General features: G+C 38.0%; 1 protein-coding gene, 1 long non-coding RNA gene and 1 pseudogene across 2 annotated transcripts; 1 reads left to right on the forward strand and 2 right to left on the reverse strand.

Moving 5' to 3' along the window:
- Positions 1 to 248: 248 nt before the first annotated feature.
- LOC140838841 (uncharacterized) lies at positions 249 to 3,016 on the forward strand. Its single transcript, XM_073205438.1, has 2 exons — positions 249 to 1,609; positions 2,327 to 3,016. Exons 1-2 carry the CDS (start codon positions 311 to 313, stop codon positions 2,387 to 2,389), a joined length of 1,362 nt encoding a protein of 453 aa, XP_073061539.1. The 5' UTR covers positions 249 to 310; the 3' UTR covers positions 2,390 to 3,016.
- Positions 3,017 to 5,734: 2,718 nt separating this feature from the next.
- Positions 5,735 to 15,120, reverse strand: LOC140838842 (inositol transporter 4-like; annotated as a pseudogene).
- Positions 8,683 to 9,260, reverse strand: LOC140837777 (uncharacterized). Its single transcript, XR_012119454.1, has 3 exons — positions 9,181 to 9,260; positions 8,913 to 9,102; positions 8,683 to 8,834 (listed from the first exon to the last, which is right to left on the reverse strand). It is a non-coding gene; the product is annotated as an uncharacterized lncRNA (long non-coding RNA).
- Positions 15,121 to 15,510: the final 390 nt, after the last annotated feature.

Genomic DNA, 15,510 nt, shown 5'->3' on the forward strand with positions numbered 1-15,510 from the left:
AAAACAAGGCAAAAACTTGTATGAGACGGTCTCACGGGTCGTATTTGTGAGACGGTCTCACGGGTCGTATTTGTGAGACGGATCTCTTATTTGGATTATCCATGAAAAAGTTTTACTTTTTATGCTAAGAGTATTACTTTTTATTGTGAATATGAGTAGGGTTGACCCGTCTCACAGATTAAGATCCGTGAGATGGTCTCACATGAGACTCACTCTTAAAACAAATCCACTCATTTATATTTATCCACCATTCATTCTTCTTCTCTCACTTTTGCAAACTTTCTTGCATCCCACCATTTATGATTTCACCATGGTTTCTGTACAAGATTCTCAGTCTCATTCCAACCCAGACATCTCTGTTCGATACCCCCAAACGCGGCCTTACTACTACACACCGCCGCCGTCCTCCGTTAAGTTGAACCGCTCCATGGGCCGTTCTATGCGGACAATCCGTTCTACTATCTTCCAAGATGATGAGGAGAGATCGCGGAATGTGTCGGAGATTCTTACTGACTCGGTTGTCGACCTCAGACTCGGCGAACTTGCTAAGAAATCTTCTAATACCTTCAAGAGCCCCTCATCGTCGGATATCGATGAGATTTTGGATGTCTCGCAAGCGTTCAGTGACTTTTCTGCTTGTTCCAGCGACATTTCCGGGGAGCTCCAGCGCCTTGCTACCCTTCCCGACCCAGGCCCCAACTCGGACATGGAGTTTAATCCCGAATTGGAACCTTGTTCTGGGTTCTTGCAGAGAGAGACTTTTTCTACGGAAATTATAGACAGTATCTCACCTGAAGACCTGCAGCCCACCGTGAAATTATGTGTTGATGGTTTACAATCTTCATCAGTTGCTGTGAAGAGATCTGCTGCTGCTAAATTGCGACTGTTGGCGAAAAATCGGGCCGACAACCGGGTCTTGATCGGTGAATCCGGGGCAGTACCCGCTTTAATCCCTCTCCTCCGTTGTTCCGACCCAATGACCCAAGAACACGCCGTCACGGCTCTTCTGAACCTTTCACTTCACGAATCCAACAAAACGTTGATCACAAGAGCAGGCGCTGTGAAATCTTTAATCTATGTCTTGAAAACAGGTACCGAGATTTCCAAACAAAACGCCGCTTGCGCTCTTTTGAGTCTGTCTTTAATAGATGAGAATAAGCTCTCAATTGGAGCTTGCGGTGCGATTCCCCCATTGGTGGCACTGCTGATAAACGGTTCAAATCGAGGGAAGAAGGACGCTTTGACCACTCTTTATAAGCTCTGTTCTGTTAAATTGAATAAAGAAAGAACAGTTAGTGCCGGGGCAGTGATTCCGTTGTTGGGTCTTGTTTGTGAACAGGGCACTGGGCTAGCGGAGAAGGCGATGGTGGTGTTGAGCAGCTTGGCGGGGATTGAAATGGGGCGCGAGGCCATTGTTGAAGAAGGTGGGATCCCGGCTTTGGTGGAAGCGATTGAGGATAGCAGTGAAAAGGGGAAGGAATTTGCGGTGTTAACTTTGTTGCAGTTGTGTGATGAGAGTGTTAGAAACAGGGGATTTCTTGTGCGAGAGGGAGGAATACCGCCGCTGGTTGCCTTGTCTCAGATCGGGACGGCGAAAGCTAAACATAAGGTTGATTTCGTTTGTGTTTTATCTTTAATATTTTTACTAAGTTTTATTTTATTTTTTTTGTGCTAGTTCCTGTGCTCAATTAGCAGCAACTTATCCAAGACTATATTTTTTTCAGTGTTTTAAACCATTTATTAGGAATCTTGAATTGATATTTATCTTTCTTGGATTTCAAATTTTGATGAAAACTGGTCTTTATTCATTTAGCATGTGGCTAAGCTAAGAAAATAATCGACCATCATTGAATCAACGTTTATCCTTCCTATCTGACTAGCTTTGAAGCGTGAGTGGATGATTAACCTAGGAAGTAGGTTCTGCAAAGTTGTCTTAATTATTAGATACTGTTAAAATTTATACTTATCTCGCAAGTGGACTTTTTCTTAATGATGATGATGACAGCTTGAGTTTACTAAAATTAGCGCCACAAGTTAACACCAAATTTCTGATTATGTCATAATCTCGTGGTCCACTTGTAGGGTCTGGTCCTAATTCATTGTTTAATGCTGTTCTTGCTTTCTTTGTTATCTTTCATTAGGTAGATGTGGGGAGTATTTATGTTCTACGTTTCCATCTTTCCTCTTGCGTAATCCCTTCCCGGATAACAACTGCCGCAGTGTTGCTTTCGTTGTTCTTGCCTTTGTTTCTTGATCTGTGAATAAAAGGTTCCGGCTTTTTACACCCAATGTTTTGATTGAATGGGAATGTGTTCACTTTTGACAGGCTGAAACACTTCTTGGGTACTTGAGAGAATCAAGACACGAAGCTTCTTCGTCAAGTCCATAATGGAGGAGGCATTTTTAGATGGTCAAATTCCCTAATTAATACATTATATCGTTATGTACTACTGTATTATACTATATCATATTGTGCCTAGGAAGTTAATGGTGTGCTGTTGGGTGTATATAGCTTAGCGTGTTGACGAAATGGAGAGGGTGGTTGAGTGTTTTTGAAGGTTTGCAAGATAAAATATCAATGGTGAAAATGGAGAAGCTGGTGGCAAGAAGATGACATAACCTTTAATTTTTGGGGACTTTTATGGCCCCATTTTTTTTACTATTATTTTACTGACCGCTGCAGTTTGTTTTCAGCTTTGGTTGGGGCTGTCATCCTTGGTTTTGTTGGGTGATTCCTAATTCTTTGGAAGGTTTTGCTAATTCTCTGAACTAATCCTCTACTTAAAAGTCAAGTGTTGTTGAGTTTGGTTTGTAATACGCTCTTGTCATTTTACACCTTTGTTCATGATGCGAGGATGGTGTCATTTTATGCGCTTAGTAATGATATGTTAGTCTTTCTCGTATTGAGATTATGTATTAACATTGGTGTTTTCGTCGAGGTTCCACCATTGAACATGTATATATGACTTGTTCAAAGATGAATGATGCGTCAAAGATCCCTTTTCTTTTTGCTTTTCATGATTGTCGTGCAACAAAAATACAGGTAAGAGCAGAATGAATTCCATTTCCTTTCCAAGACGCATGAAATTTGTAAGAAGAGAAAGATCCTCCATCAATTTGGCCATTTGAAGTTTGAACCCACGCATGGTCATTTCTGTTCCCACGTGAAAGATTAATATTTTTAAAATTTAAAACAAACGACCCCTTAGTTGGCATGCAATTTCTTGTCGATTATGATAATTTTCACCTGAGTAGGTAGAGTCGGTGTCTCATCCATTGACCTCTTTAGCCACTCTTAATTTGTCTTTCGAATTGAATTAACAAGCATCTAGATCTTGAGATTATTGAGTTTCAAATTTGGAATCTTTGTGTAAGATGAATTATAAGTATTAATCTTGTTTTTCGAAATTTTCGAATGATAATTTGAGGTTTAACTCAGTCGTTATTAAAATAAGTAGGATTAAGAAATAAGAGATCTGGATAACAAGTACTTTTAAAGGCTGTTAAAAATATTAAATAATGTGTAGTTTTTCTAAAATATCGTAATAATGATAATAAATTAGGTTGTGGAACTTTGAATGTTTTGATTTTATGGGCCTACGAACGTGCATGAACAATTCCTCTTCATGATAAAGACAGCCACCCAACCCCAACCAGCTACCGACCCCACCAAATATTTACGTCTTTTGGTAACTACGAATGCTTCTTTGATTTCTTTCTTCATGCATATTATCATATTTGATAAAAATCTGTGTGAGACAGCTTCAAGGATCGTATTTTATAAGACATATATCTTATTTGGGTCATCCACAAAAAAATATTACTTTCTATGTTAAGATTATTACTTTTTATTGTGAATATTAGTAGGGTTAATCCAGGGACGGATCCAGGAATAAGAGTTGGGGTGGGCTTGAACTCAATATGATAAATTATATATTATTTAAAAAAAAGTACATTATATCGTTCAACGAAGTTGTGCCTTACGGGATTTTAAAACATAAAATTCATCAATAATAGAATTTACATCAATATGTTTAGCTAAATCTCGTTCAACATAGAGTGTCCAACAATCGGCAAGAAAGTCATCCTCCATTTTATTGCGAAGTGCCGTCTTCACATGCTTCATTGCTGAAAAAGCCCGTTCAATAGTGGCAGTAGACAGATAATGTCAAAACAAGATGAATCAATCTAGTCAACATAACATAAACACTTGACCGTCCACTCTCGGTCAATTGCTGACACAACTCAACAAGTGTAGAAACCTTTAAATTCTGCATCACATTGAGTTTATAAATGTATCAATGCATACTTCAAAACAACAATTTCTTGATCTGTGAAATCTCCAGGATAAAACTTCTTCGCAAGCTTGCAAATATCATCACTGTTAAATGAGTCAAATGAATTTTTAGGATCTAAAACTATACTAAGAGAAAGAAGTTTCACCGATGACTCATTGAACCGAGTATTTAACTCCATCAAAATGAAATTTATTGCTGCATTAAAAACATCAAAGTGGTAATGATGTTCTATTGAATAAACCGTCGCTAATTAAAACCGCTGATCCACTTTTTTTTTATTTTTTAATACTTTAGCGACGGTTTTAGAAATAACCGTTGCTAATATTTGCGACGGTGTTTGATAAAACTGTCGCCTATCCACATCGGCGACGGGTTTACTAAAACCGTCGCAAAAGTAGCGACGGTTTTCAAAAAATCGTCGCTAAATAAAAAAAAATGGGCTGGGCTACAGCCCAGTATAGCCCTAGCGTAGATCCGTCTCTGGGTTAATCCATCTCATAGATAAAGATTCGTAAGACCGTCTATAAGAGACCTACTCATTATATTTTTGTGTATTAGGTGTCACACACATATAATTAGTTTTTGTAACTATGGAGTTTGTGGTGGTGTTTGGAGTTATTTCTGTATTATTATATCAAAGAATATGGTAAATTTTTAACTGAGGAAAATATTTATTATTGTTATGTCATATATGAATATATTAAATATTTCAATTTTTTAATTAGTAATAATTGTACTTTAAACATAATATATTGACTTAAATTATAAATATTAGCGGAGACTGAGTTTCTTACGAATAACATTTGAATAGAAAATTATTATTATAATATTGTATTTTTTTGTTTTTGTTTTTCCCCACCTTTTTTAAAGCAAACATATGTATACTACATAATATCTCGACTTATTATGCAGTACTGTAAGCCAAGAAGGAAAGTCGTCGTTGCACCAATCAATTATTGATCAAGAGTGGATCCAGAAATATAACTATGTCCGATCTAGAATTTTAAACCTTAGAATATTTTAATATTTTAAATTAATCTACTCGAGTTAATATCATATTATTCTAAAATTATACGAAATAAGTGTTTTTTAAAAAAAAATTGGACCACCCAATATGCGACTGGGCCAGTATTATCGATTAACATAAAAAAAAAATGGCGAGTTGGTTGATGTGCTACACGATTCAGCCGTTGCATAGATAAAAACATATCTGTTTACAACAAAGTTTCAGACCCAAATCTCCCACGTTACCAATTGCTAGTGAAGACTAAAGAGTCTGAAAAGATGTCTTTTTTCCCCTTCTTGCTCTCACAGAAAGTGTCAGTAAATTTACCATGCCATCTACGCTAGGTTTTAAGTCAAGAAAATCAATCGACCATCTAATTTAAAATAAAAATATTGTGGAGTCATCAATTAAACATAAAGAAATATTCGAATTAAAAATGCTATTTGCCCAGAAAATCACAAGATAAAAATCACCAATCCCAGAAACTAAGAAACCTGAAAACTCTTAATTTATTGTCCAAGTCCGTCAGTACTTGTAAATGTATAATACGAACAACCGAAAACAAAACACTGCTGTAAATTGTGACAAGAGTTAAAACACACGCACGGTTTCACTCGGAATCATCAGCTTCCTCGGAACCGCCACCCAACTTCGGTCTGAATCCCTTCTCCAGCATCTTTTCAACCTCTTCAACCTGCAGTCCCTTTGTTTCAGGTACCAGGAAAAAGATCGCCAAGAGCCCAATGAACGAAAATCCAGCAAATAAGAGAAATGTGCATGAAGAACCTATTGCTTCAGTCAAAGTTAAGAATGTCTGGTTGACTACAAGATTGGAAACCCTGTTCAAAACTGCTGCGATTCCTCTGCCGATGCCTCTGTATCGTAGTGGATATATCTCCGAGTTCACGATCCATGGCGCAGTCCCCATGCCAGGTGAATAGGATATTATGTATGGTCCAAGAAGTAAAACCGCATAAATCCCGAATTTGCTTGGACAGCCTTCTGTATACCTCGTACGACGTTCTCCACGACACATTGATTTCACAGCATCGGTTGCGGCCACGCATGCTCCCGGTTGATACTAGTTATAAGATTTAAAAACAAGATAGATTATTAAAATGTTAGAGATTATCTGTGTCCATAGTATCACCAAGAATCGACACAAATAATCTTTTACTTTGTTGTCTCCTTTGGAACAAAAGCCGCAATGCGTGTCTGGTTTCACGCATGACATACAGTTCGAGGAAGATGGTTGTATGGCTTGCAAGAAACTGGAACAAGTCGAGTTTGCACCAAAAATGGGAAGATTCGAAAGTGCTGACTCGTGGTGCGTGTTCAGAGGCTTCGTAAAATAGGACAGATAACACGACAAGGCAGATTATGATCCCAAACATAGATACAATCATCAATCTACGTCTCCCGAATCTGTCAACAAAAGCCATGCTAACAATTGAGCCAATGGCGTTCAGGCCAGATGTGATGAGAGACAGTGCTATTGCTGTCTTGTTAGAAGCAAATCCCGCTAGCTGAACAATTGTGGGACTGTAGTACATGACGTGTTCATGCCGACAAATTGTTGAGCAACTTGAACGGTTATGCCCGCGTATAGGCCTCTTCTTACAACGTCGTTTCGCCAAACGTTCTTAAGTTTCGAAAGTATGCCCTTCCGATAGCCCCTTCCTCGGCTTTTTCAGCTTCAATGGAAGACTGCAGAGCGGTCATTTCATCTTCAACTTCGTGGGGACGGTAGATTTTCTCCAAAATTGCCCTAGCTTCTTTAACTTTGTCCTGATCAAGGTTGTTCGTATGAGAAGTTTCATCAAATCTTTGATCAAATTTTCCTCCATAACGGTAAATATTGGTAAATTAGTATAAAGATGGGGCATTAGGATGTTTCTACCTGCCTAAATAACCATCTAGCTAGGTGACTCGGGAAGCGAATCATCAAGATGATCTGAACAATGGCCGGAACTCCTGCTACCCCGAGCATCCAACGCCACGTTCCATGTGTCTGAAAACACATACACAATGTGTTTAAAGATAGTAACAACAATTTGAGCATATAAAACTTCTGAAAAATAAACTACCTTTGTGAACGCCAAGTTGATAAGGTAAGACCAAGAATTGTCCTCCTGTGATCAGCAGACCGTTTGTGCTAACCAAAGCTACCATGATCCGAGCAGGGGATGCCCCAGAAATGGCAGTCATGGATGCCATTCTACTCCTAAACCGACTAGTATTCTTCCTATGATTATCATCCAAGGGCCTACAGCCGTAGCCATGACAATTGCACCGAAGGAAAAAAAGACCGTCTGCCAAAAGAATGGATTTCTTTCGGTCGTACTTATCGTTTATCATTCCACCGAAAGCAGCACCAATGATAGCTCCTTCTATAGCCATGCTCACGATTGTTTCCTTAACATCGATGAATGAAAATAAGCATTACCACGAACGAAAAATGGTATGAATCTTTGAAATTGTAATTTGCCTTGTCCGAGAGAAGGTGCGAGCCGAAACAAGGGTAGGAGAAATTGTTGCACAATATATCAAATAGTATAGTACAGAAAGCTATTGGGAAAGAAACCATCAAATCAATAGTGAAGTAAAACAGTAGAGAAATGCTTAAAATAAACCAAACCGAGGCCTGTAACGTGTACAGTTTCCTTAAAACAGATTTGTCCCCTCCTGTATATGTTTCGAGGATCGTCTTGGACGTCGCTTCCCAGGATACAATGAAACAACCAGCAGTGACTTAGCACGAGACATTACTACGGCGAACTGAAAACGTACATTTACTTTATCACCGAGATTTAACGGAAGCCAGATGGAAAGATAACAATATGAAATGCAAGAAAGTGCTTGAAAGAGATAAAAATTTCATGCTTTTGAAATGAGGAAGTGAATAGACTATTTATAAGCCCCAAAATGCACACCATGCAAGATTAATTAACTCAATTAATCTTCCCATTAACTAAAGAATATGAAGAACCAAAAGTCTTCAAGTAACTCAAGAATGTGGAAAGTCAAAAGACTACTCCACAATAATGAGCCACAACCAACTCAAGAATGTGGAGAGCCAAAAGGCACTCTCACACATGGTTCACCGGAACGGTTGCGGTGCTTGGAACGGCAACTACCGTTCCAGTTCCAATGTTATGTTGCGGAACGGTTGCAGAAGTGTTGTATAAAAAAATTAATAAATTCAAAAAATTGGTAAAAAAATGTAAATATAAATTACATCATACTAAAAAATAAAATATATGAAGTTATTACAAATTAATATATCAATACAAAACTATTTTACAATAATAGCACAATAAGAAAATTCACACTAAAAATTATAACATACCGGTTCCGTTCTCCCGTTATGCGGTGGGGAAAAAAGAAAGGGTTGTGAGTAAAAGTTATGATTCACCTGATTTAAGATGATCCACATTAAATGTAGTGTAAATGCTCTTAGTTGTAACAAACAATGTCTTGATAAAATTGTAAAGACCGTCCCCAAGAATAAGGGAGATAGATATGAAAACCTGCAGATGAACATGACACAATTATTTAAAATTTAATCAGAAGTGAGTGAAACCTGATAAATCAAATGAGTGCTTTACTTTGTAACCATTGAGACTCTTCATACTGCTTTCCTTGAGATTTCGAGGGAACCAATCTCCCTTCTTTTCACTGATCAACGGCCACATGACTCCCCAAGAAAGAACAGCTCCGAATAGCAAGGACAAATTTACTGTGTGGGAGCAAATCATTCATGTTCCTACGTAAGTCATGCTGAAATCAAAGTAAAATCTGCAGAGTTCAACATCTCAAATCAGTTGTGCTGGAAATTTTCTTAAAACTTTCAAAGGATAAAAGTAGAGTACACACGTTTCTTTCCAAGCTTCCGATCCTAATGTAGGGAAATTGATAAATCCACATTGTTCCACACCAACCCGTTCCGCGCCATCGTTCCGATTCCGTTCTCCTGTTATGCGGCCGATAAAACGTCGCAGAACGCCGCTACAAAACAATAAACGATTTGGCCTGGAACTTTGAAACGGTGGCCACCGTTCCCGTTCCGTTCCGCCCGTTCCGGCCGCATAACGGCCGTTCCGGCGAACCATGCTATCACATTCATGACATATAATTTTTATTCAAATTTCCAAAAATTCCCCACATGAATGAAAATTGATACAAATCTAGGTGACAAAGTTCTACAGTTGAATCCTGCATAGAATAGGTAGGTGTTACCCTTTGAACCTTCCCTCATGAAATATATTTGCTTTACTAGCTGACCAGTAGACATGAAGCCCTTGAACTGTTCTGCCGTTTATGTAAATTAAGATATACTTCACACAAGACTCTCCCTGATACTATTCAGTTCTCATTATTGTTTTCGTTTTGGCCATGAACACGTCTGGTTCTGCAAGAGGGTCTAGAATTGAGCCTAGTAATTTCTTAGAAGCGGCCCTACTTCTCTCTCATATAGGTGATTCTATATTATCTCATCAGAATCATTAAAACTCGTAAGCTTATCCTCAACATTCACTGTTTCATAATCGAAATGGACTAGGGATAACCCCCACAGTGATGTACCAAATTAGTGTGATTAGGTTGTCCCATTGTACCTAGTTCTTGGGATCTCCAGTCAGCGTAGGTTGGGTTTTCCTTCACACCAATTTATTTTATAGGCTTGAGCCCCATTCCCCTAGACATTTTCGCAACTAACTCTCTGTTTAACCCCTTGGTTAGTGGATCTGCTATATTATTCTTTGACTTTACATAGTCAACAGAGATAACTCCAGTTGAGAGTAGTTGTCTGATGGTATTATGTCTACGACGTATATGCCTAGACTTACCATTATACATTTTATTTTGTACCCTTCCAATCACAGATTGGCTATCACAATGTATGCATATAGCCGGAACTGGTTTTTCCCATCCTGGAACATCTTGTAAGAAGTGACGCAGCCATTCAGCCTCTTCAGCAGACTTGTCAAGAGCTATAAATCAGATTCCATTGTGGATCTGGCTATTACAGTTTGTTTAGAAGATTTCACGCAATTGATGCACCTCCTAAAGTGAATACAAATCCACTTGTAGATTTTGAGTCTTTCATATTAGATATCCAATTTGCATCACTGTATCCTTCAATAACAACATGATATTTGGTATAGTGTAGCCCATGATCACGAGTGTACCTTAAGTATCTTAGCAATCTGATAATTGCTTTCCAGTGTTCAACTCTTGGATTACTCGTGAATCTACTCAATCTGCTTACTGCACATGCTATGTCTGGTCTTGTACAACTCATTAAGTACATCATACTTCCAATGACTTGAGAGTATTCTAATTGAGACATAATCTCACCTCGATTCTTTGATAGATGCTGACTGGTATCTATCGGGGTTTTAGCCAATGCAGAGTCATCATTATTGAATTTCTCAAGTATTTTGTCAACATAATGTGACTAACTTAGGACTAACCCTTCTGATGTTCTATGAATTTTAATTCCAAGGATTACATCGGCTAAGCCCAAATCTTTCATGTCAAATCTTGAGTTCAATAACTTCTTGGTGGATTTGATCATCTTATCATTACTACTAATGATAAGTATGTCATCTACGTAAAGACATAATGACATATCAATTTTCAGTGGTTTTTATGTATACACATTTGTCACATTCACTGAATTTAAATCCACTTTCAATCATGGCTTTATCAAATTTTTCATGCCATTGCTTTGGTGCTTGTTTTAAGCCATACAGAGACTTCACCAGTTTACAAACCTTATTTTCTTGCCCAGTCGCAGAAAATCCCTCAGGTTGTTCCATGAAAATTTCCTCTTCTAAATCTCCATTTAAAAAAGCTGTCTTTACGTCCATTTGATGTACTTCAAGATTCCGCAAGGCGACAATCGCAAGTATCACACAAATAGAGGTTAATCTCGATACAGGAGAATATGTGTAAAAGTAATCAAGCCCTTCACGTTGATGGTAACGTTCAGTTACCAATCTGGCTTTATACTTATCTATGGTTCCATCTGATTTCATTTTTCTTTTGAAACCCCATTTACATCCTAGTGGTTTGATTCCCGAAGGAAGATTTACTAATTCTCACGTATGGTTTTGTAAAATGGATTCCATTTCGGAATTGATAGCCTCTTTCCATAGAGGTCCCTCAGATGAACTCATTGCTCCCTTGAAGTTTTGAGGTTCACTTTCCATCATGAAAGTGATGAAATCCGGACCAAAGGATTTCTCAGTCCTAGCTCTCTTACTACGTCTAGGTTCAATATTTTGATCAAGCTCTTCTTCTTTATCAATTGTCTCGTACAATCTTTTGGATGAACTTGGTTCTCCCTTAGATTTGTATGGAAACACGTATTCAAAGACGAAGAATTTCTTGATTCCATTATCGTATCCTTGTGAATATCAGGTATTTGAGATTCATGTACAAGAAAACGATACGCGGTAATGTTTTGAGCATATCCAATGAAAATGCAATCAACAGTTTTTGGTCCTGTCTTTACTTTCTTTGAAGTGGGTACTGCTACTTTGGCAAGACACCCCCATACTTATAAGTATTGGTTAGAAGGACTTCTACCTTTCCATAACTCGTATGGACTTTTATCTTGCTTCTTTCAGAGTACCTTATTTAAAAGGTAATTAGCTGTTAGAACAGCTTCCCCCCACAAGTTCTGTGGTGAACCAGAACTTAATAACAACACATTCATCATTTCTTTCAAGGTACGATTTTTCCTCTCTGCAATGCCGTTTTGCTGAGGAGAATAAGGTGAAGTTCTTTCGTGTTTGATCACATGTCGAGCACAAAACTCAGCAAATGGTGCTTCATATTCACCTCCACGATCAATTCTTAGAACCTTAATTTTCTTGCTAAGTTGGTTTTCAACTTTACTCTTATATTGGACGAATTTTTAGATAGCTTCATCCTTACTTTTAAGTAGTTACACATAACAAAGTTTTGTGCTATCGTCAACAAAAGTGATGAAATATTTATTTCTACCACGAGTTTGCACACTTTTTAGATCACATATATCACTGTGAATTAAATCAAGTTGTTCACTATTTCTTTCAATAGTTCAAAAAGATGATCTTGTTAGTTTTGCCTCAACACAAGTTTCACATTTGTGTTGTTTATCAATTTGGAATGCTGGAATGTTTTTCATGTCAATTAATCTACGAATTGTATCATAATTAACATGTCTAAGTCTACCATGCCATAAACAAGAAGACTCAAGCAAGTAAGCAAAAGTATTAACTTTATTAATCACAAGCTTAATAGCCATTACATTGAGTTTGAATAAACCATTACAAACATACCCTTTTCCAACAAACATCCACTTTTCGACAAAACCACCTTATCTGACTCGAAGACAATGCGGAAACCATGCTTGTTAAGAAGCGACCCAGACACCAAGTTCTTACGGATGTCCGGTACATACAACACATTGTTCAAAGTCAGTTCATTTCCAGATGTCATCTTTAGGACAACTTTTCCTTGACCCTTGATATCAGAAGTGGCGGAATTTTCAATGAATATATTTTCCCCATTCATAGATTCCTCAAGAGTAGCAAACATCTCCTTGTTGGAGCAAACATGGCGAGTGGCACCAGTGTCGATCCACCACTCCCTTGAGTTTGAACCCACCAGATTAATTTCAGAGATTACATCACATAAATTAATGTTTGAAACCTCTTGAGATATGTTCTCCACCATATTCACATCTCGGTTTCTCTTTGTCTTCTTACATTCAGATGCCTTGTGACCCATGCCATCACAGTTATAGCATTTTTCAGAGAACTTCTTCTTTGAAACGCCTCCTTTGGGTCTGAGGTTCAACTTGTTGTTGGAGGGAGAGAAGTTTCTCGTTTTCAAGCATTGACCATGCTCGAACACATTTGCCTTAGCGGAAACAGGAGAAAACAATCGTCTTTCCGAACTCTTGTTTTCTTCCTCGATTCGAAGTCGAACAATGAGCTCTTCAACATTCATCTCCTTTCGCTAGTGCTTCAAGTAATTTTTGAAATCCTTCCAAGCTAGTGGTAGCTTCTCAACAATAGCAGCCACTTGGAATGATTCACTCAAAGTCATCCCCTCACCGTGAATCTCGTGACGAATCACTTGGAGTTCTTGAACTTGGTTGATAACCGACTTGAATCCACCATTTTAAAGTCTAGAAAGGGGCCAACAAGAAACTTCTTGGCCCCGACATCCTCCGTTTTATAATTCCTGTCAGGGATTCCCACAACTCTTTAGCCGTTTTCTTTTCGCAAAACACGTTGTAGAGCGAATCGACCAATCCGTTTAGTACATAGTTTCAGCATAAGATATCATAATGATTCCATGCCTCCACCGCACTAACAGATTCAACATCTCCCTCACCCTCTTGGATTTTAGGAGCATCATCAGAGAGGAATCTAGCCAGGTTCAGCATCGTCAAGCAAAACAACATCTTCTGCTGTCATCTTTTGAAGTCCACACCAGTGAACTTCTCGGGTTTTCACCGTGACTGGCTGGGACAGCAACCGCAGCAACACGTGGGTTAATATGAGGGACAACTTGAGCCATAATAGGGACAACATAACTAGTTTTCCTTTGCATGCTGGTTTCAGTAGCTATATCTGAAACAAACCACGTAATGAGGAATCTGTTTTAAGTTTGTTGCATAATATATCAAATGGTATAGTACAGAAAGCTATTGGCAAAGAAACCAGCAAATCAATAGTGAAGTAAAACAGTAGAGAAATGCTTAAAATAAACCAAAACGAAGCCTGTAGCGTGTACAATTTCCTTAAAACAGATTTGTCCCCTCCTGTATGTGCTTCGAGGATCGTCTTGGACGTCTGCTTCCCAGGATACAACGGAACAACCAGCAGTGACTTAGCACGAGACACTACTACGGCGAACTGAAAAAGTACCTTTACTTTATCACCTAAATTTAACGGAGGCCAAATGGAAAGATAACAATATGAAATGCAAGAAAGTGCTTGAAAGAGATAAAAATTTCATGCCTTTGAAATGAGGAAATGAACAGACTATTTATAAGCCCCAAAATGCACACCATGCAAGATTAATTAAATCAATTAATCTTCCCATTAACAAAAGAATATGAAGAACCAAAAGTCTTCAAGTAACTCAAGAATGTGGAAAGTCAAAAGACACTCCACAATAATGAGCCACAACCAACTCAAAAATGTGGAGAGCCAAAAGGCACTCCCACATTCATGACATATAATTTTTATTCAAATTTCCAACAGAAATGGGGTGTCTATACACATTTTCGTTGGGGGAAACTTGCCATTTTTCAGAAAATTCTCACAGAAAACTTTAAACAAAAATTCGTTGGAGGACATGTTGTCATTGTGGAGTTACCTGCAGCCATGTTGTCTGGCGATAGATGGGTACTCGTCTCGAATGTAGAGCAGTGCACCAGAAATGACTCCTAGTGATCGGGCAACACAAATTTAGTCATGTTATAGATAATTGACAAATAGAAAATCTTGTGCAAATTGGCAGATCCAATTCAAAAGTAAATGAAAAGTAGGGCAGTTTCATACCGGTATCGTAACCAAACAAAAGCCCTCCTATGCCAGCTGAGAAGGCGAGGCACATGATGTAAGGTGTCCTCCAAGTCGTGCGCCAGCATTCTGTGAATTCTGTTTTATCCGGTTTACTAACACCTTCCTCCATTTGATTTCTAGCTCGAAATGAACCTCAACACAGTATTTCGAGATCAACCAAAACTTTATGCCTGAAAATAAAAGACGCTGCGGATGATTTTTATCTGCAAAAAATATATTCAATTCTGTATAACCAAACTAGGGAAGTTCTTAATGTAAATATATCCACTTTTTTCAATTCTATAAACATATCCACCTTATAGCCAAAAATAGATTCAATTCTGTAAACATATCCACCTTTTTCAATCGCCCAAATCTGGGGAAGTTCTTAATGTTTTTGTCAATAAATTAATTCAATGTCAAGTGCAGAAGAATCCCAGAAAGAGTGAATAAAAAAACAAAGAACTAAATAATAAATCCGTGGTAGATTTAAGCAGTATAAAGAAACTGTACTCGCTACATCCGAGCAAAAACTTAAACAAGATCAAATCCAGAAACGAAGCGACAACTTCGCAGATTACTCTTAAAGGAAAAAAAGACCAAAGAAACTAAAAATGACTATACGTAATCCCAG

This window comes from Primulina eburnea, chromosome 8 (assembly GCF_022965805.1).
Source record: "Primulina eburnea isolate SZY01 chromosome 8, ASM2296580v1, whole genome shotgun sequence".
Classification (NCBI taxonomy): domain Eukaryota; kingdom Viridiplantae; phylum Streptophyta; class Magnoliopsida; order Lamiales; family Gesneriaceae; genus Primulina; species Primulina eburnea.

Excerpts from the sequence above, each read along its gene's own strand:
- LOC140838841 (XM_073205438.1), top strand. The coding sequence starts at position 311 with ATGGTTTCTGTACAAGATTCTCAGTCTCATTCCAACCCAGACATCTCT. Across the intron at positions 1,610-2,326 it reads CGGCGAAAGCTAAACATAAG|GCTGAAACACTTCTTGGGTA; the intron begins GTTGATTTCGTT and ends CACTTTTGACAG.